The 22,754-nt window shown below is 43.8% G+C and overlaps 1 protein-coding gene across 3 annotated transcripts in view; it reads right to left on the reverse strand.

Annotated features, from left to right (window-relative positions):
* The window catches only part of Wasf3 (WASP family member 3), a 93,545-nt gene that overhangs the window by 25,996 nt on the left and 44,795 nt on the right, over nucleotides 1-22,754 (reverse strand). For 2 of the 3 annotated variants that reach the window (XM_048418358.3, XM_048418339.3), the window contains exons 2-3: nucleotides 22,010-22,097; nucleotides 6,187-6,329 (exon numbers count right to left, since the gene is read on the reverse strand). In XM_048418358.3, coding sequence (XP_048274315.3) covers nucleotides 6,187-6,319 — 133 coding nt within the window. In that variant the 5' untranslated portion in view covers nucleotides 6,320-6,329; nucleotides 22,010-22,097. Of the gene's footprint in view, nucleotides 1-6,186; nucleotides 6,330-21,946; nucleotides 22,098-22,754 lie in introns of all 3 variants that reach the window. The other variant, XM_048418344.3, reaches the window with a different exon arrangement.

Raw genomic sequence — 22,754 nt, forward strand, 5'->3', positions numbered from 1 at the left:
TGTGTTTCAGGCATACGGAGTCTGATATGCTTGTGAGAGACACCTACGTGAAGATACCAAGTGAGCAGCTGTATAAATGAGTTTGAAATCTAGGGGAGAGGTCAGAACTGTAAGTGTAAACTTTGAAGTCACAGCATAAACATTGTTAGAGTAGCTTACCAAATGTTTGGAAACTGGCAAAAAAAAAAAAAAATCCTAATGTCCAGTCTCTAGACTGTTCCAATAGAGAGGATGGGAAGATGAGACCATCCCAGGAGAAACATCACAGTGAGGTGTTCCAGAAGCCAGGCGTAGAAAGTCTCTCCAGACCAAAAGCTATCAATGAACAAATGCCAATAACAGATCAAGTAATGCGGGTGAGATTGAGGGCACCAGCCACTTGGAAGTCTCTGCCAAGGTTGATGCAGTTTCAAGAGACCGGGTGGACAAAACCTGAGTGGGAACAGGAGGCAGCAAGGGGAGTGGAGGCTGTGGAGACTGAGTTATTGGAGGAAGCTGGCTGTAAGAGAATGACAGAGAGGATGACCAGGAGATGTGGGAGCACTCTCACCAGGTTACATTTGATGGGAGGACGATGTAGAAGAGGGAGAATTGAGCAGGAGCGTGTGGGCTGCAGTGCTGGAACTGGATTTGACAGCTGCATGAACATGGTGAAGAGGGGCAAACAGTGGGAGGGTACAGATGCTAACACTGGGCTGCTTATTCAGAGGGGGACACAGGTCTCTTTTGCTTTGTAAGTGAAATAAACAGCAGGTTCATGAATGTACATGTGAGATGGGAAGAGAAGATAGGAAGTGATAACTCTAAAAATATAGAAACTAATTAATGAAGAAATTATAGCAGCATTGCTGAGCAATTTCCCATGAATTTCCTTAAGTAAACCCCACAAAGACACTGGTGTTTTATGTTCACTACCACTATGTTTCTAATTCCCATCTTGAATTTTTCTTTGATCAGGAATACTTTTAAAAATATTGCTTGATTTTCCAACATTTTAAAATTATCTTAAAGATAATTATCATCTCATTATCATCACACTTGATATATTAATCTCTTCAGGCAGACTTGCTATCTTCCAGCAGATGTTCCATCTGGTGAATGCTACTTGGGAATTACAACAGTGTATATTCTTTTACAAAGAAAAAAATATGGGCTGGAGATGGCTCAGTGGTTAAGAGCACTGGCTGCTCTTACAGAGGCCCTGGGTTCAGTTCCCAGAGTTCACATGGCAGCACACAACCTTTGCAACTCCAGTTAGAGGGTATCTGATGCCCTCTTGTGGCCTCCATGGGCACTGCACATATGTGGTCCACAGAAATAAATGCAGGCAAAATACTCATATACATAAAAATAAATTTTAAAAAAATTTAAATGTGTGCACATGTGCATGTGTACGCATGCTACCCTGCACATAGGGAGGTCAGAGGGTAATGTGTGTGGCTGGAGCCCTACTCGGAAAGTTGTTTATAGCTGTATATTCAAGTGTTTCCTCTAGATGCACACACTGAAAACTGGTCCATGTTCTTTACCCTTTTATCACTATGAAAACTAAATACCTCCATCTCTTTTCTAGTCTCCTCTGCCTGATATTAACCAAACCAGATTTCCTATGTATTGCGATTAAATGATATATTTTCTTCCCCTGATTTTAAGTCTGTGTATTTACCATTAAATTATATGTATTTTAGCCTCACTGTTTTAACTTGGTAATCTCTCTTATAAGAGGACTGCAGTGACTATGGGAGAGCGGCAACTTTTAAATGAATGAGTTCATAGAAGTCTAGGTCATTTACAGAAACTATCTCTCATTAAGAGTAAGTTAGTGGCTATTAAGATGCCAAAACACCCAAAGATCTGCTATGTTTTGTAAAATAAATTTATCCCACAGGGCAGGAAACCCTGACTGCTCTTAGGGATGCAGAGGGAGGAGGAGAGGGCGTGGGGGGGTGGGAGGGTGTTGGGAGGAGGGGCAGAAATGGAAACTTTTATAAATTAATAAACTTTTATTTAAAAAAATAAATAAATAAATAAACAAGGAAAAAATGTCCCCCAACAAAGAGGTCTCATGTATTCTAACACTGAAAAATGGTTAAATAATTCCACACACATAATAATTCTCAGCTATTAACAACATATCTTAGAAAAACCCACAGAATTATTATGTCGGGAGGATGGGCTATTTTGTATACTGAGAAGTCAGTTTTATAAAAACAGATACAAGGCATCCTCAGTAACTTCATTTGGTTGATGCAATGTTGTATATTGTATACTTTGTATAACTTTGTGCTATAGTTTTACACATAACTGATACTACAAAGTATAATGTGTTGTAAATGTGTGTAGGAACACTAACTTCTTTCTTTGTGACATCGTGGGAACATTCACAAGAACAAAGAGAAATTCAGTAATAGTCACTCCTGTCTCTGCGGCATAGACTCCCAATGTTCCTCTTACTTTAAAAAGAAAATAATATTGAAGTCATATTCTACTGGTGTTGAGTATATTCTTATGTGCATATTTGTTATCTCATTCTTCCTTGGTGAAGGTATATTGTTATTTATCCACTTTTTGAAAAAGATTTATTTTTATTTTATGCACCTGAGTGTTTGCCTGCATGTATACATATGCACCATATCCATGCAGTGCTCACAGAGACCAGAAGTGGATGTCAGATTCCTCTGGAACTAGAGTTACAGATGGTGTGGCTTCCATGTGGGTGCTGGAACTGAGTCCAGGTCCTGTCGGGACAGCCAGTGCTCTTATGACTGAGCCATCTCTCCATCCCCCAGTATCTGTTCTCTTCTTGATTAGTTCTCTGCCTTGCTTATTACTAAATCTTTAAATTTCTTTGATAAATCTTTTATCAGATATGTGTATAAAACATATTTTTCAGCCGGGCGGTGGTGGCGCACGCCTTTAATCCCAGCACTCGGGAGGCAGAGGCGGGCGGATCTTTGTGAGTTCGGGGCCAGCCTGGTCTACAAGAGCTAGTTCCAGGACAGGCACCAAAGCTACAGAGAAACCCTTTCTCGAAAAAAAAAAAAAAAAGACAAAAACATATTTTTCTATTTGGTGGCTCATCTTTCCATTCTTTAAAGCATCTTTCTTGGTTCTGGATATTACAAATAATGCTGCTATGAACATAGTTGAACAAATGCCCTTTAGTATGATTAAGCATCTTTTGGGTATATGCCCAAGAGTGGTGTTGCTGGGTCCTGAAGTAGGTTGATTCCCAATTTTCTGAGAAACTGCCATACTGATTTCCAGGGTGGTTGTCTAGTTTGCATTCCCACCAGCAATGGATGAGTGTTCCCCTTAATCCACATCCTCTCCAGCATAAGCTATCATTGGTGTTTTTGATCTTAGCCATTCTGCCTGATGTAAGATGGTATCTTAGAGTCGTTTTGATTTGCATTTCCCTGATGGCTAAGGATGTTGAACCTTAAGTGTCTTTGAACCATATGAGATTCTTCTGTTGAGAATTCTCTGTTTAGTTCTGTACCCCATTTTTTAATTGGATTATTTGGGATTTCAATGTCTCTTTGGATGGATACCTAGTTCAGCCTGGATACAGTAGGGAGGGACTTGGACCTTCCCCAGAGCAATGTGCCTTACTCTCTCTGAGGAGTGCAGGGGGGTGGGGTAAGGGTAGGGAGTAGGTGGAAGGAATGGGAGGAGGGGAGAGATTGGAACAGGGATTAGTATGTAAAATGAAAAAAAAAGATAGTTTTTTTAAAGCATCTGTCTTGAAAGTTTAATGAAGTATGAACTTATAAAAACATAACACTACAATACCAGCAAGGAGCTGACTGCAAGCACTACTGTAATTTTAACTGAGCAGCCGACTGAGAGAGCCAGAACTTGGGATTATTAATCAAGGAAGATGGTGGAGAAGCAGTCTCGGTTTCATGTTAATTGGTGTGCAGAACTGATGGTCATTATCTGAAGGAAATGCCCCAGCGCTCCTCAGCTGGACACCAGGCAACACAGACTTAGTCAAAGCTGTGTCGGCAGGGCTTTCTTCCTTACCCACTCCTCCAGTCTCCTAAACTGGAAGTCAGTGCCATTCAAAAATAATCTGAAAATTTACGAATACTTTGTAAATGTTACTGGATAAACTCTGAAGGCTCGTGGGCCTTTGTCTTTCAAACAAACACTGTTCAAATTACAAGTATCATCCTTCCTGTCTATGACTGTAGACACAGTAGTAGCAGTCAATATCTGCTCATTGGAAAGGTTGCCTTAAAAACCCACTGAAAAACAATGCTGTAAAACTCCTTTGCCTTGAAAGCTGGTGCTCAATTAGGCTGTAAAAGGAATGTGCCGACATCCCAGAGACACACAGGGTACAAGGCTCTGGATCCTATTCAATATACAGGACCAGAATCTTCAAGTTTTAAACAGTATCTTCAATCTTCAATATCTTGAGCTTCCAATAAACTTAGGAGAATCAGAATGACCAGGTGAGTGACAGACAACAACTATTCCTTGGGGAATTCTGGTGTCTTTGTCTACCCTCGAACCACAAGAAAATGGTGGGTCCCCAGCAAGCCTCTGCTCTCAGGAGAAGGATAGCCAATGTAAGGTGAAGGCAAATACTTTAGCGCCCATTAAAATTCTCCCCCTAACCATGATGGCCAATTTTTCTACTGTTCCCCTCCACATTGAAAGGAATCCCACAATTCATGATTTCCTGGTTCCTGAATATCCTTATCCCAAGGTTAGCTGCTTTATGAATGTTCCTTTGTGTGTAATTTAGACACCGACAGGTTTTAAGCACAGAGACTTGACTACATCTGGAGGGGATTTGGGGAGTACATACTGCAAGAGCTGCGTGCAAAGAAACAGGTGGGAAAGCCAGTTACATGTCAAAACAGGGAGAATAAACCTGATTAATATAACATTCTGCTGAATATCACAGTTCAAGGGATAGCCTGGTTATTAAATCTTAAGTTTAAATCAGTTTTTGTCACTTATACTTTGTCAGCAGACGTTCTAGCTACAACAAGAAAGCGAACATGCAAAAGCACACAAACACAAAGGCAAACAGAAAGTGTGCCTATCAGTAACTTGCTAGGATTTTTCTGCAACTACAGAAATGTACGTATTCTATGAATAACCACTACCCCAAAGTCAATTGTAATGAGCTTAGATTCCTGAGGAATTCCATTTCAAAATACATGTTAATCAATTTCCAAGTTATGTTTCCCTTAATTAACAAATCTCCTTAAAAGACATCAGTACCAAATACAATTCATATAAAGAAACAGTTACCTGCAATGGCTCTCCTCCAAAATAAATACACTAAAGCACTTGAATCTCTCTCTCTCTCTCTCTCTCTCTCTCTCTCTCTCTCTCTCTCTCTCTGTCTCTCTCTCTCTCTCTCCCACACACACACACACACCTTACCTTCTGTGCTTAAGGCTACCAGAATATAGAAATTCAAGGACACTTTCCAGCTATTATCAGTTCCTACAAACTTTAAGTGTGAAAATCTGTCACCACTAAAAAGGAGTGGAGACAAAGTGAGAAAACAAGGTCAGGATGAGAAAGTCAAAGTAGAAAAAAAAATAGTACAATATCAGAAAGCTTTGAAGAAAAAAGATGTTGCATGCATATTTGAGTACCAAGAAGAATATTCCTCGGGTATTTAATATTAACTTTCATTGACAGAATGATGGACTCTTTCCTTCCCTAAGGGTGTATCCACTATCAATCAACTCCATATAGGTATAACATATGTAATATGTATGCGATAATCAGCTTACCTGGTTATTTTCTATTTGGAATTGGGTGAATATCTGTTGAACACCAACGGCATACTGTTACACTGTGATGCTAACTACCATTCAACCTAACAGGTTAAAAAAAAAAACTTGGTCCTGTCAAATTTAACAAGACAGTTTGCTAAAGAAAAAAATTTAGTACACAATCAAGTTAATCTTAAAAGGCATTAAAAATGAGCACGATGTGAACGTCAACACATTTGGGTCTCTCTAATGATGTACAAGCTCATATTTTCATGATGTCAACTGTAAACACAGAATCAGGAGCCTAGGGTAGACACAGTCATTGGCCACGACGGATGGAGGAGGATGGAGGAGGATTCTTTTCTTCAACGCTGTCAGTCTTGAACTGCCAATAAGTGGGGGCGAGTAGGGGGCAGGGGAGGAAGTGGGGACTTACTCAGACTGCTTAGCTGGCGGATGATGGCAGCCAGAGTGCTGTTAGTTACACATTCAAGCTCACTGGTGATCCCCTCGGGTAGAGCTCCACGGCACAAGTGCCGGGGTTCGATGCTTCTCTTCACTAAAGGCATGGCTGACAATCTAAAAAATCAAAAAGATATAAATATACTCTTTAACAATAGAAAAAGAAAGAAAGAAAAAAGGAAAAAAAGGTCATAAGGTCATGGTGTCATTTAAACAAATCTGGACTTTTAATTATTTTGGAAATGGACTCTTGGCCAGGAATTTATTAGCCTTTCAATCCTATGTGAAAGAATTGGCTAGGTGATACATGTTTAATTACCTTAAAACTTCATCAATTTCAGATATACACAGAATTCTCCTTTAATAGAAAAATGCGCTAGAATTCCCAGTACATGTAAGAGCCTGAGCACATGAATCGTCCCCTCACTCCCTCGCCACTGAAACGACAGCAAATAGAAAAGGAAAAAGGCAAGAAAAATATAAATTGCAACCAGACATGGTGGTGCATGCTTTTAAACCCAGCATTGGGAGGCAGAATCAAATGGATCTCTATGGGTTTGAGGCCAACCTGATCTACAAATCAAGTTCTAGGACAGTCAAGGCTGTCTCAAAAACCTAGACCCTGTTTCAAAAACAAACAAACAAAACCCATTAGTATTAATTAAAGCAAAATATATACAAAATGAATCCTACATCTCCCACAGTGTTCAAAGAAGCTTTGAAGAACTTGTTTTATTTCACTGGGATGGGGATTGCTGGCATCCAGGAATGTCTCTGAATGTCCCCTCCCAGACACAGCTCCTTTCTCACTCCAGGAGACCCTGAGTGTCTGGCAGGGTCCCCAGTCCTTTCTGAGAGCTTACCACCTATGCATGAGGCTCAAATCGTGCGGTTTAGTTTTTGACTGAGTTTCATCTAACTGGAGTCATACTAAGTCTTGTGATTTCTCTTTCATGATGACAACTATAGATGCAGAGTCAGGAGCAATATTTATCAGAGTTGGTGTATTTCATTTTCATTGATTTACAACAAAAGGAGGAAAACCTGGCCAACTTCGAGGGGCTGGTGAGGTCATGAACCTGAGAGAAGAACCCACAAGTGCCGCTGCGAGAGCAGTGTAACCCTTACTGCATTCTAAACCGTATCTTTATATCTTAGGTAAGTGTGACTACCACCCTCACCAAAGACGCCTCTCTTTACAGCCAACGGAGAGCAGCACAGGGAACCACAACCAAATATAGTGTAGAGATAACCGATTTGGGGGAGTTCTGCTCCAATGCATACACTCAGCTCCTGCATTGACAGTTCAGATTGACATCAAGGAAGAAGGGGTAGAAGGATGATTCTAAGTGCCAGCACACACTAGGAAGTCTAGAAATGGCTGCATAAACAAGGCTGGAACAATGGCAATATCAATGGACATGTCAACATTGAAGGGGGGACATTTTGCAGGGTCTCACTCTAGACAACAAACTACAGGCAACTGGCGACTTCTGAAAGAATGAGAAGTAGCCTGTCCTCGAGACGAGCCCCTATTGGTTATCCAGGGCAGAGTGGTCATCTTAAAAACCATAGATACACCACCAATAAAAATGGATTCAGCAGGATATAGATTTATATAATTTGTGAATATACATGCATATATACACACACATATAATAATAATAATCAAAAATGAGGCTATCAACTTGAACGTGGAAGGCATGGAAGAAGTTTGAGAGAGGGTACCTGGGAGGGGCTAGAGAAAAGAAAGAGGGAAAAGGCATAATTCTATTTTAATTAAAAATATATTTTAAAAAATTAAGAAGACTTCATAGCATTCAGTTTTATTTTATATCTTATTTTATTTTACTTTTTGGTTTTTCAAGACAGAGTTTCTCTGTAGCTTTGGAGCCTGTCCTGGAACTAGCTCTGTAGACTACGCTGGTCTTGAACTCACAGAGATCCACCTGCCTCTGCCTCCCAAGTGCTGGGATTAAAAACATGCACCACCACCGCCCGGCTTTTACTTTTACTCCTATGGAATATCTAGAACTATTTGTGAATGTTCATGAAAATACACTACATATGACCTATTTCTTTGTTGTTCAACGCTCGCTGTTACACATCAGCCAGGCCTACACCACAATTTACTTACACATTCTACTGCTGAATGCTTTCGAGTCATTTGAAGTTTGAGCCAATTATAAAGGATGCTGTTCTGAAAAACAATACACATGTGGACACATACAAACACACCAACTGTTGGCTCGAGATGTCCTTCAAAGGCTCAAGTGGAACCGTGCTGCTATCTGAGGCAATGCAAGGAGGGCAAGGGAGAAACTTGAAGAAATGGAGTCTAGAACTCGGGTCACTTCAGGAGTGCCCATGAAGGAGGCTGGCAGACTTTGGTCACTTCTCCCATTTGGTTCTTAATTTAAGAAAAGCAGGCAAGAAACAATATAAGATTCTGTGTGTGGTTCATTTGGGAGCTGGGTGACAGGCCCTCCCCAAAAGAGTCCAAAGAGAAAAAACATCTTACAACAGATGGAAATGAACACCCACTCACCCCAGATTAGAGAAGCAGACAGACCAAAGGATCCCACTACGGTCCAGCATAGTGAGCCAATGTGTTTGCTAGTGTTACTCACAGGAGCAAAAATGACTTAGACGCTACGCCTCCAAAGCCCATCCTAATCTGGGAGGCCGCTCATAAAAGCTGCAACCCTGCAGCTCTCTGCACAACTTGGGGCTGGAAGTTTCCTCCCTGACAGCTAGCTCTCATGGTGCCAAAAGGTACTAGAAAGTAGCTGGCAGAGAAAGATCACCGGTGGTTCAACCCAGCTGGGGACTCGACCGGTTACAATAGCGACCTGCAAGGTATGCTTGCTGTCGCAAAGGTAGCATGACTTTTATGGGAGTAATCAAACTTCTATTTGGATGTAAGGCCCTTTCCATAGGAGGGGACTCAAGCCTCGTACTGGAAACCTGGTGAAGAGTCTGTGTCTCGTTCTGCTCTCAGTTTTCCTCAGAGGAACTCCTTTACGCAATGAATGGTGGTGAATGCAGAGACCCAGAACTCTTCAAAGTGCTGACGGTGACTGTGGAATGCTTGATCCTATACAAGTCACCTGTATCACCTCCTCCAAGGCTCGAGAGCATCCTGGAAGGGGGGGACAGGAAGACTCTAAGTCTCAGAGGCAGAGGAGGAATGAGGCAAAACAGGGCTCTGGTCACGGCATGGGCATCACACTCAGGAGCTCACAGCAGCTGTGCTTACCTGCATAAAACCTGCACAGGACTGGTCCAGGCACCATTTTGTCATGCACCAAAGAGGAGTCAATGTGGCCCCATCCCTCACAGAGGAACTATGGTCAGTTAGTGGGCACTGGGGTGAAAAGGTGACATTGATAGTAATGGTGTAGCAACTGAATGTTGTTCATGTTTCGGTGAATAACCCCCCATGGATGCTCATGTAAAAAAATCTTAAGTAAACTCAGTGGGACATACACACACATGCACACATACCCCAAGTCCTAAGGGTCATGTTGGGAAGGAGGATGTCAGCAGGAGAGGGAGATAGGTGAGATATAGATGTGAAGATGGCCATAGTTCAGTATATACATGTATGAAACTGTCAAAGAATTTTTAAAAAAAAAGCCACCATGCAATAAAGGCAGCTGGGATGGCAGGTGCTTCTGAAGAGGAAAGCAGGGGAGACGATGAAGCAGATGCCAGACAGTGCCTGAACTGCAGCTCCCAGTGCCGCTGTGAGACTGCCTGAGTACTCACTGCCTTCCAAGTCCTTTATTCCCCACAAAGTCTAAAAGTCTGACACTTGAGTTGGACATAATATTCTCTTCCACACTTGACTGGAACTCAATACCAAACTTTTAACCTTGGACCTGCCCAGAAACATGGTCGGTATAGAAATCTTCTGGAGAGAAAGTCATCATTACCTATATCTATTTGGACCAGCAATCCTTCAAATACACCAAACCCTAATCGCTCATGTATCACTGGTGCCTCACTTTTAAGTCTACAACTTACCTAAAATGAGAGATCGGGGTTCCGTTTTCTCCAGAGCCATATGCCATCTCCCAGGTTGGGGATTAAACACACATGCCTGTCCTTTCGGCCAATCAGGCCACTGACTTGGGTGGATTCCGACAAAAAAGCATTCCCTCCCTCCCTCCCTCCCCCCCCCCTCTCTCTCCCTCTCTATCTCTCTCTCTTTTTCTCTCTTCCTTTCTCTCTCTCTCTCTCTCTCTCTCTCTCTCTCTCTCTCACACACACACACACACACATACACCTACACAAGTCTGTGTCCGGTGCCTTCCCACCCCATCCTGCCAAAGGGTAAAACATCTTCCTGGATCCCAGTAGGCTGCTGGCTAAGTGATGTGTGGTATGAGGAGGCTCACAGTGTCCTTGGGAGACAGCAGTAAAGGCTAACCTGAGACAAGAAGACACTTTTAGGGCACACCTCATAGTCCTAGTAGAATGTGGGCTTTTTCCTGGCTTTTTAGCCCACCTCTCCAAGAGCTGCCAATCTCTAGAAACTTCATCAGCTAAGCCAGAAGTGTGCTCTTAAGTGCAGCCTTCCTGACCCAGAACCTCACACCCACCACCTCCTTTGCCAGGTCCCTTCCCTGGTCACTGTCCACCTCCCCTAATCCATTCTGGGCCACCTGTCAAGACAGTTACAGACAGCCCCATAACCCAAAGACCATGAAACTATTCAAACTAGAAAATTCTGAGTCTGTCCTGTCTCAGAGATTCTTTCCCACAGAAAGTATGATGAAGGTCTTGTTCAGGGTCCCCTTGACCCTCACCTCCTAATGGATCAGGTACTTTCCTTTTGGCGTGGCCAACCCTGTCCTGTTGGGAACCATCTTTGTAGCAGTAATTCGCAATGGCTGGTGTGCCCGTATCTCAAGTCTTCACTCAGCACACTACACAGCTACAAGGAGGTCTGAGGATGACGCAGACCTGACATTTCCTCTTTCCCCACTTAAAATTCATTACTGCAGCCTGCAAGAATGCATGAGGCTATTACAAGGAGGCCTGTGGCTGCCTCTGCTTCAGGGTGAACCAACTCTGAGAATTCTGCTCACTCTGATGCCACGAATGGCCCTCAGTACAAGCTGATTCTGGGAAAGCAAGACTGTTGATTACCCAGCCACACGCAGATGTTCCATCATTTGTTCCCCCTGCTTGCTGTTGTTGACTAGTTTCTCACCTGTTTCTCATACCTCTGCCTCTCTCTGGAGCTCCCCAACTCATGTACACACCAACAACACACACAGGGCTGAACTCCCTGCCTGCAATTTTAGCAAGACAGCTTTTCAGTCCCACTATAAGCAACGCATTCTGGGACAGTGGGAAGCACTTGTATACTTTTCCCAGGTTGCCTTTATTTTATCTGACACTAATTCAGTTTCCAATTAACCAAAGCACAAGAATGCAAAAGGCAAACTGTTGTGGGAGTAACTTCCGCTGCCTCAACCAATAGTCGCTGAAATACGAGCCCACAGTGCAGCGGGGAGCGACTTCCGCTCCGTCAGCCAATAGCTGCTGAAATACCAGCCCACTGGGGCGTGGTATATTTCTCTTTTAAAAAGAGAAGCAGATCCGGATCAGGCCCTCTTGGTTCCGGCTCTTGGTTCCGGTGCTTGCTCCTGGCTCCTGCTCCCGGCTCCTGCGACTAGGCTCCCTTCCTGACGGTTTATGGTGTATGTAAGTTTTACCCCCAAAAATAAATAACCCCTTAAAACATAACTGGTGTGGGATTGATTCGCCGATAGCAAACAAATGTTGGGCTTGGTCGTCACTCCTGAGAATGCTTTACAACGACAAAGACATAGTTGATTAATCCAACTGTCGCCCACAGAGGAGCTCAGCATGAGTCTCTCGTGTTGAAAGAAGCAGAGCGCATCAAACCATGCTTTCAATTCTGTCTGCTAAGTGTGAAGCAAAGGTTGCCGGAGAAATGTTTATGGGTTATCAGGCACTTTGTAAGGAATCCATGTTAGAGGTGTGGTGGGTTTGCCCCACTTTTCTGGGAAATGGTCTCAACTTAGCAAGAGACAACCTAGATCCCAGAACTGTGAACTAGATCTCAGACCCCTAGGAATCTGGAAGTGGGACCACAGTGGCTACACTCTTTAATGGAGGAGACAGACAGATCTCACTGCCTGAGACAGATTGACAAAGTCTGCAGTGAAAAACTAGAATGCAACACCCGAGAAAAACACAGAAAAAGTCTAGGTTCTCGGCACCTCTGCTGTCTCACACTGCCAGAGAGTGAAGGACCAGGGAGGACACTGTGTCTCTGCAGGGCTGTGCTTTGCTGGCATTCTGGCTTCCTCAGCACCAGCCCACCCATCTCCTCACAGAGGGGACTTCCTTAGTCACAACTCAGCTTCCGTTTCTCAAAAACTAACACAAGTGACGCCAAGAACGGTGAGAGAGAGCAAGCGGGTGGCATGGAGCGACTTGCCTGAAAACCAATCTGCAGGTGGGAGTGAGGGAATGATGCCCTAGCTGACAGGTGGTATGCAGTCCCTGTCTTGTGGCATTATTCAGTTAGATTTCACTGGGTAACCTGGAAAACGTCCTGGTGGAGGGATATGGAATGGCAGGGGCAACAGTACAGACATCTGAAAGATACAGAGGGGACACCAGCCACAGAGCAGCCACACAGCCAGTGACAGCCTATCTGTACTCAGGTTTCATGGAAAGTCACCGAGAGACAGAAAGCTAAAAATGAGAAGATCACAGCCAAGGTTGAGAACCACAAGGCTTTGCTGGTAGGCACAAAGGGGTCTGCTCAGGACCTATACCTGAAGCAGGGACATAATGGGAAACTGTGGGCTCAATATCCACCTGTGGAGTTAGATTTGGCAACGTCTGCCAGCCAGGACAGGAGCGGCCAGTGGAGAAAGCTGGCATCCTGAAGACTCAGAGGGGACAGTAGGTGGATGCAGAAGATGCTGTTGAGTCCAAACCACTTCAGCAGGTGCTGTAGCACACACACTTCCTCTGTAACAAGATGATGACTAGCGGCAGGTAGCTGCATGACCCAGCCTTACAGGGGCTGAGCCCCATAAGAAAGAAAGACATCACTGGGCATCAAGCTGATCCGTCAGAAAGAATGCATGGTGGGTGTTGCTGGAGGTCTATGCTATGCCCTCAAAGGGTGAGAGATAAATTCTACAGAGACCCTTAGAATGCTGGCATTGGATGGGACCCAGCAGTTGTTCAGGGATATCACCTCTGCAGTGGCTTGAAAGAAAATTCCCCCCAAAGTGAGTAACACTACTAGAAAGTGTAGTCTTGTTGGAGGAAGTGTGTCACTGCGGAAGTGGGCTTTGAGGTCTCACTACACACTCCAGCCAGGCCCAGTGAGACAGAGCACTTTCTGTTACCTGCAAGTCAAGATGCTCCACCTCCAGCACCCGGCCTGCACACTACCATGATGTGTATTAAACCTTGGAACTGTAAGACAACAGATTAATTGTTTTCTTTATAAGAGATGCTGTGGTCATGGTGTCTCTTCACAGAAATAGAAACCCTAACTAACAACCCCTCCTAGATAAAAGGCAAAGTGTTGTAGTTTTCATACCTCAACATAAGGAGGGACAGTTAGTCAATGCCTGTTATGTCGGGCTTTGGGGGAACAACGGACCTGGCCCTCACACTGAGTTGAAACCACAGCTCCCTGGTTTGGGTGGACTATGGCATAGGTTGCCCACCTGCTTAGTCTGTATTACCCAGCAGATCCCAGATGACAGAGAGGTGTCCATGGGAGAAAGGTGGAGCTTAAGTTGAACGCCAGCAGAACTGAATGCATTCCCAGGGACTCTGCCATCACTTCAGAGAAGGACTTTGGTACAAAGCTTTTGACACCAAGAGACCACATGACATCAAAGGATCCCCAGAATGAGTGGAGTTCTGTCTTCTAAGTTACCAATTTGAGCCAGCGACAGTGCATGAGATAGAGATGCTCAAGTCAGAGCAGAACCCGAGAGCAAAAAGGAACCCCATGAGTGCCAAGGCCAGACCTCCCAGTCTCCACTGGAGCTGCAGACTCACATGGCCAGCTGGAGGAGGGGCAGCCCCAGCCTGGTGTTCACAGTGGTCACCTCAGCACGTGGGTGCTGACCAGAAACTCTTCGCAGCTGCAATAGGAACAGTGAAGAGAGACAGGAGAGAAAAACCCAAAGGGGCTACCATGAGCAGTAACTGACTTGTCCACCTTCTATGCAGAGAGAGGTAGTCTGAGTCCAAAGGTCACCAGACGAGCCAAGTCTGGGTTTCTTAAGGAGGTCGTGATAAAGGCATAAAAATGTCTGTTCTGCAAATTAACACACACCTCCCATTATCATGTCCCACAATGCAAGACAAACTAAATATGAAGTAAAGAAAGAAAAAAATGCCTGTCTGAGGCAACGGTTCCAGAGGACTCCTGCACAATGTCTCAGGAAGTGTGCGACTTTAAATGTGGTAACTAAAAATTCTGAATTAGTTGCAGCCTTCCTGGAAGGATAAAGAAAACCGATGACGTCATCCATTGGGGGATGCGGCATCCCATCCAAACCTGCCTACAACAAAAGAGCTCCATCCTCATGGTGCCAGTGTCTCCTATACTATAAAACCTCAGGAGACAAGCTTTCAGCTTGCTACTTCAAACACATGTCGGCTTCGTCCCAGGACACACCCACACCGACCGAAAACACTGGGGACACTCACCTCCAGCTACACCAGCCATGCAGTCCCCAGCACCTACACATTTCTTTTCTTATGTTTCTTAAATTCTTTTTATATTAGATTTTTTTAAAAATTGCTTATAATGCTTAGCTTTTTTTGGTCTATTCCTAGATGGTAAGACAATATTGGTAGTATTAACTTTTAATAAAGTTATCTTTCCTGGGAATTAGAGGAGGTTGTTCCACATGGTTGTAGCAGTAAGATCAAACTGGTCAAAATATCAACTAAAATTAAAAGGCAGTAGTTTTTTTTTCAAGTACTCCAACAATAAAATCAGCTCATATGCTACAAGTAACTGTCAGTACAGGAAGAAACTGGCAATCAATCAAGTATTTTCAAAATTGTAAATTTCAGTTGTGTAAATGAGCTGTTTCCCTCATTTGCTTTGTTGGCCCTCCAGTGTCCTTAATTGTTTTAATTTTAGATTATTCCTGTGACCTGTCACATGTCATGACAAATACAGACCAAAAAATCAAATCTGGATGACATTGGTTAGTAGATTTTGATATGATCCGATAATTGCAGCTTTTTTCCTAATGGCAGTCATTACCATCTCCTGAAGACTGCTATTCTGCCTAGCATCAGTTCCCTGGAGTGAAACTTTCCTAGTGATGTGGGACATTAATAATATTTAATAAATTATATGCAGTCCCCACATGCACAAAATGTGATTCATGGCCAACAGCCCCTCCCCGTTGCTGTGAGCTGAAGCCCAGGAAAAGAGGTGCACTGGCACTGGCCCTTCTGTAAGACCGACTGACCGATCAGAACCTCATTGATTGCAATGAAGTTGGAACAGTACAGGTCCCAACCCTAACTACAGTTTATCTGGTATATACAATACACCTTCAGCGGGCTAAATAATCATTCCTGACCCACTTCTGTGTCTGATCCACCATTTTGCAATATATTAACTTAGCACCCTAGTTTCTGTCACCTGAAGGCTAAGAATGCCACCAAACAGCACCTGAAGTCACAGCTGAAACTTCCCAGTCTTGCTGTAACACGGTATTCTAACATTTCTCACAGTTTATTTGAAAAGTGCTTTGATTTATGACTTTCTCTGTTCTGTTACTATTACCATGTCGGAACGCATTATTTAAGATAAACTGAGTCTGTATTTTCAGACCATGACCACTCACATTATGTAATACAGAGTGTAATACATTATACTCTAGAAAGAATAGAATGAACTGCCTCTTAACTCTTGTGAGGTGAGAGTTGTGTTTTTGTGCTGAGAGTTCCTTCATGATAAAAAAAAAAACACAAAACCTGAAGAAATAAAGAATAGAGGGGCTGTACCTCAACAAACAAGGGCACACATGAAAACTTGGGCCAGCATTGTACCAAATGGAGAAAATATCAAAACCTCTCCACGAAGAGCAGGGGAAGACAGCACATTGCTCTTCATTCATTCAACACAGTGCTTAAAGTCTTCGCTACAGCACTCAAACAGAAGAGGGAAATAAAAGGGTTAAATACAGGAAAGGAAGGAGTGAGGCATCTGTATTTGTAGATGATGTGACACCTAGAGGCTCCATCCATTTGTAAGACCCGGCCGGGCTAACGATTCTGTCTTTTCTATTCCTGGTGGGCTCGTGACCTTTAGTCTGATTGCTGCATGCCAGGCAATTAAGAGTGAGGCATGAGGCAGAGTTAAATTGGGTGGCACGGAATACATTATACACACTGAACCAAGTTGTACATGCTGCAGATGTTGGCTTTCTAATTACACGAACTTGTAATTCACCTTGGAAGACAAGCGATCCCAGCAACATCCTGTGGCCACCAGCAGCGAGCGACACGATGCTGACCAGAGCCCACAGTATCTTTTCACTTGAGGGCGCCCCTTTTTATTTCCAAGGGCCAGGGTTCAATATAGATCAACTTGCCTCTGCATTACAGTTCCCTGGGTGGAGCCAAGCACTCCGGCTAGCTCTCAGGAGACAGCCATCACTAGCTCTATCTTCCCATAGTCCAGGCAAGGGCTTGACTTCCTGAATTCCCATTAGTCACAGGGTCCTCTGCAGTGCGGCCTGAGGATGTCCTCTCTGCTGCACCTCAAAGAAATGCAGTCTGAGGGGGCAGAGTGAAAACTAAGATCGCACTAACCAAAGCACTGGCCTGGTTACCTCTGCTGCCTGTGATGTGGCCTGTCAGCTTGAGATCTGGACATGCCCTTGATTTCCGAGGCAATGCTTCCATTTTCTCTCCTTCCCTCTCCTTGAAAGTCCCTCTCAGTTTAACTCACATTTGCCATTAATTGGTCAACTCCAGTATATAAAAGAGATAAATTAGTTTATATTTCTGCTGTTCCATTCATATCCGAGATTTATCTCACTAAGGGACGACCCACCGGAATCCTCACTTCCCACACTGCCTTGCAGCTGACAGTATGCATGAGCTGAGATTCCTGCCTTGCTCCTGGCTGCACTTGCCACATACATGATTAACTTCTGGCTGACCACTGTATAGATGCAGATATTTGCCATAACCCTTGCTCAGGCCAGGGGAACAGTCCCGGCTCTCTGTGGGCCAGGATCCAGTATGGCTCCTTATAACACAAATTCTAGCTGGTATCTGTAAGGAGACAGAGTGTGAAAGACTAGAATGCACAGAGTTGCCAAGGAGACTCAGGGAAATGCTGTGGCCACGCCAAGGAAAAGTGCAGCTTCCCACCGGAGGAGGAGGGGCCTTCTTGCTCTCCATCGGTGTCTGTGTGGTCTAGTCTCCTTTCCAGCCCCAGTATATGCCAGACATATTTATTTCCCAGCTAAAATGAGATATGCATGACGAGGTGCGCGAGTGAACAGGTATGTTTTGAATGATAACAATTATTTATAGAAATGATTTCAAAAGTTTTATAATCAATAAAAACAGACATTCCTATGTAGGCTTGTCCTTCAGGTTCCAACTCATAGAAATAAAGACCCAGATTTCAAATATCTGACTAATACTCCTGAGCTACAGATGACAACTTCTAAAAGTTAAAGAGCAATGAAGAAACCACAAACTAAAAACATGCCGGTCAGCAGGCATGACTGAAGAGGGAAAGAAGTCCCACCCATTCAGGAAACACAAATGGCAGGCACACAAGAGAGAAAATGATAGACCCTTCCCTCAAAATGAAAACATCAGACTTAGTAGGCCAGTAAATTGACAGTCAAGCCTGCACCTCCCACCCCTTCACCTGCAGCCCTAAATGATGGGCTCCTTAGCGCAGCTGCTACTACCATCCTAGAGGGGTCCAGATGGCCCACAGAAGCACAGATCAGCCTAGACCAGGCCTGGCTGCTGGGAGCCTTGGCTCTGAATTCTGGACTTCTGTATTTTAGTTGCCACTACACCTGTCACGGCTTCTACTAGGGCTGAGGACTCCACTGAGTGTGTGTGAGTGTGGCTGCTTGAGGACTGGCCTACGCTATTATTCTGACAGCAGAGAAAGCCCCTTCCAGGAACTATCACTTCTGAAGTTGTTATAGCAACCACCAGGGTGGTCTTAATTCGTCTTAGGGTTTCTGTTGCTGTGATGAAACACCGCAAGCCAAGGCACCTTGGGGAGGAAAGGATTCATTTCAGCTTACAGTTCCACATCATAGTCCATCACTGGAGAAAGTCAGGGCACTAACTTAAACAGGGAATGAACCTGGAGCAGAAACTAAGCAGAGGCCACAGTAAACTACTGCTTACTGGCTTGCTCCTTTTGGCTTGCTCAGACTGCCTTCTTACACAATACAGGACCACCTGCCCAGGGCCAGCACCGTCCACAGTGAGCTGGGCCTTTTCACAATAATAATTAAACAAGAAAAATGGCCATGGGCTCGCCACAGCCAGTACATTGGGGCACTTTTATCAATTGTGCTACGTCAGATTGACATAAAGCTAGCCAGCACCACGCCTGGCATATTTCCTTCAGCCCGTCATACAGTGATCCCTCCGCAAGTGTCCCTGGACACAGCCTCAGCACTCCAGTACCCCAACCACACTCTGGACTATGACCAGCATCCCCCCCCACCTATGACAGCCAGGGTAGGTAGGTCTAATATGCTTGTACAGGCTGCCATGGCAATACGGGAAGCCCATAGTGAGCAGCACACTGCGCATGAGCCTATCCTTTATGTCTACATAAGCAGCATTCATCCAGTCCTCACTGGGCCATGTCAGACCTCTGTTCCAAGCACAGCAGCTTATGCAAACCCCAGTATATCCATGTTCTTAGGGTTTCATCATCTGTTCATGTCTGCGACGGGGATTGAGTGGGCTGAGTTCCTTTCGCTGAGAGCTGGTAACACCAGGAGCTTTGGAAATGCTAAGCAGACAGAGTTGTGGAGAGAGCTGCCAGGAGCTACTGGCTCCGGTTGGGGACAGTGACAGAGAGCTGCTAAGAGGGCCGCCAAGAGCAGTCGTCAACACTAGCTGCTGACAGCTGCTGGGAATGGGAGCTCAGAGCTGCTGAGGCTTACCGCCGAGAGCCACTGACACATGAAGCTCAAGGCTGGAACACTTAAGAAGACGGACTTGGTGTTTTTCATGACTTCGACCCAATTTAAGCAAAAGAACAGCAGCTGACTGATACCATGTAATTCTGGCTACTTCACACTCAGGATTAATGTATGAACTACTGTACTATTCCACCCCACCACAAAGAGCACACGGATGGAAAGGCTCCTATAAACTGTCTAAACATCCTACCAGGCCAGAGTAAGTAATGTATTTCAAACTGTCTTATTTCAAATAACTTAAAAGCACCCACAGCCACTAGACAGGTCACATAACTATTCCAAGCAGTTGGAACCAGAACTCAAATTTCATCAACTCCATACTGAAAACTTCATAAAGATGATTAAAGACTTGGGAAGCACTAAGCAGAAATCAATAGCCATAATATGTGACTTATAGTGATATACAATGTGACTCAAGTGATAAACACCATACAAGCACACACACTGACACACATGGGCACAAATACATGTGCGCGCGCACACACACACACATGCAGGCATGGGTGCACACATGCCCCTCCACCAGCACACACACACACACACACACATACACACACACACACACACACATATAGCAGACAATGTCTACTGGCAGTCAATATTTATTCCTATTCCCAAACCTCTTGTTAGAAATAAGTTGCTATGGTCCATTTTCAGTATGAGGTGCATTTAGAATTCATCAGAGTTACAGATGCTGGGGGAGCAACCCCTTCTGTTAGCTGTTGGCCCCTGGCTGTTTCAGAACTCTTGAGCACTGGACACTCACCGGCAATATTATGCTCCGCAACTAAGTCCACAATTAAAAAAGGGGGCAGTCTCAAAGTATTCTTCAGCTAAGTCTCCGGCCTAAACCGATAGGATGGGGAACTTCAGAAGAGGGCAAGTCTCGGCCTGAGGGATAAAGGGACAGAAGTTTCCAGGAACTTTAAAAGCCACTGTCCTGTGCTTTATCAGCACGCCAGTTGTTTGCCTTTTTTCTGTTTATCTCTTTCTGCAGAGGCAAGAAAACTGTGCTGCCCTCACTACTGTCTAGATTTTATTATCTTGCTTCTCATCCTTTCCCCTACTTCACAGACTGGAAAGCTAATTTGATTTCTTTTTTCTTCCTTTCCTGGGTCCTCTGATTTCCACTCCTGCTTCATTGTACTCACAGATCTCTAGACCACCCTTGTCTTGTTCCTAACCTCAGGGGAAAACACTACTCTCTTACTAATGATCCCAGTATTAGCTAAAGGGTTTTCACAGATACTTTTATCAATTTCTGGAAGGACTTTTGTATTCCTAGTTTTGAAAGTGTTTATTACATTCCTGTTTTTCTGAGACCTTATCAATTATGGATTTTATCATTACATGAAATGATGAGTATTGATAGATGCATCTCCATAAATGATCACAGGAACTTAAAATACTCCGCTGTTTAGTCTGCTAATATTGTGAATCATACTGATTTCTAAATGCTGTCAGATCCCTGGACTTTTGAAGTAAACAGCACTTGGCAGCACTATCCTCCTTCTGGCACTAAGGAAATCCAGTGCTAAGGATGCGTCTGTTACCAGGAGTCCTCAGTAGCTGACTAATTGGGGATGCACAGCCACAATGTTTCCTTTCATCACTGGAGTGCTGCAATCAGCAGCAGAACCTTTGATTACATCTGGATATGGGACGAATGGTCTGGTAGTTAGGAGCCCCTGACGAGGAGTGAGCACTGAAAATAAAGACGTTCTGGGGTGTACATGACCTTCTGACACGGTAGCACAACACTGCCATATACAAAGGTCATTCTTGAGAACTGGACAATTCCATTAACGGGGGGAGTCAGTACTGAAGAGATGGCTCAGCAGTACAGGGCACTGGCTGCTCTTGCAGAGGATCTGAGTTTAATTCCCAGCACCCACATAGCAGTTCAGAATCATTTGCCAGTGGATCTGAGCCCTCTTCTGACCTCTGCAGACACAGCATGCACATAGTACAGATAGATGCATACATGCAGGAAAACACTCATACACATAAATTTTTTTTAAAAAAATCTTATTTAAAAAAAATCGCATGAGGGGAATAAGAATAGAACGGTTTTGTTTTTTGTTTTTTTTTTTTTGGTTTTTTGTTGGTTGGTTGGTTGGTCTTTCAAGACAGGGTTTCTCTGTGTAGCTTTGGAGCTTATCCTGAAACTTTCTCTGTAGACCAGAATGGCCTCAAACTCACAGAGCTCCACCTGCCTCTGCCTCCCGAGTGCTGGGACTAAAGGCATATGCCACCATTGCCTGGCTAGAATAGAACTGTTTAATAAGACATAAACCAGATACCCATATTACTTGCTTCACACAAAAATGAAATTAATATATCCAGTCATAGTTTTTCTCTTTTAACATCTCAAAACACTGATTAGAATCAAAGGCCTTGAGTTATTATCAATATATTAAATTACACTGCTAGTAAATACTAAGCCATCATTATCTTTTATGCTATTCAATTTTCAATTACATTTCTAGATTATGCTCTTGCTGATCTTGAGCGGCCTTGGAGCTAACAGGCTGGCACTCCTACCATGTAGGCTGACTTGTGGGCTGCAGAGGTCTTGGCAGCATCACCGCCGTGGCTCAGGTGTCAGCAGGGACAGCGAGCAGGATCAGAACTAAATGGGAAAATAAAGGAAATAATTAATAACAATAGCTGAAACATTCAAGTCTTCACCTAAGCCTGAAACCCAAATTTTACAACCCAACAATTTCACCAAAACAGCCCTAATCCCGGAACTACTAATTTTTTAGTTAGCTCAAGCAAAGATGTAATACAGTACATAAAGTTTTATTTAGCCCAGCTCCCTTAAGAAATTCTAGACGTAACTTCAAAGATTCATAGTTAGTAAGAGTTAAAGCGCAAAAGCCCCACCAATTGTACTCTAAGCACCTTCAGCTAAGTGATTTGATTTGTTCATTCAACAGTAAGAGTTGTTTTCAGGCACTGTTATCATCTACAGCAGTAGTCAAATAATATTGATCATTCATGTAAGGACTGTTCATTTTTCTCAACAATATCTGCATTTGATTAAATCTTGATAATTATGTAACAAACATTTCAGTGGTGAAAAACTGGAGATAAACACACACACACACACACACACACAAAAAAAAAAGACAAGTCAGCCCCTTACAGACACCGAACACATAAAACCATCGAGAAATGACTGCTCGCGAAAGAGTCCAAACAAGACTGCATGGGAGATTCTGATGCAAATCTCTTCGTGTGAGACCTTGAGCACAGTGCAGCCCACGAGTAGGATGCACCTTGC

The sequence above is a fragment of the Myodes glareolus genome, chromosome 2 (genome assembly GCF_982192425.1).
Source record: "Myodes glareolus chromosome 2, mMyoGla1.1, whole genome shotgun sequence".
NCBI lineage: Eukaryota > Metazoa > Chordata > Mammalia > Rodentia > Cricetidae > Myodes > Myodes glareolus.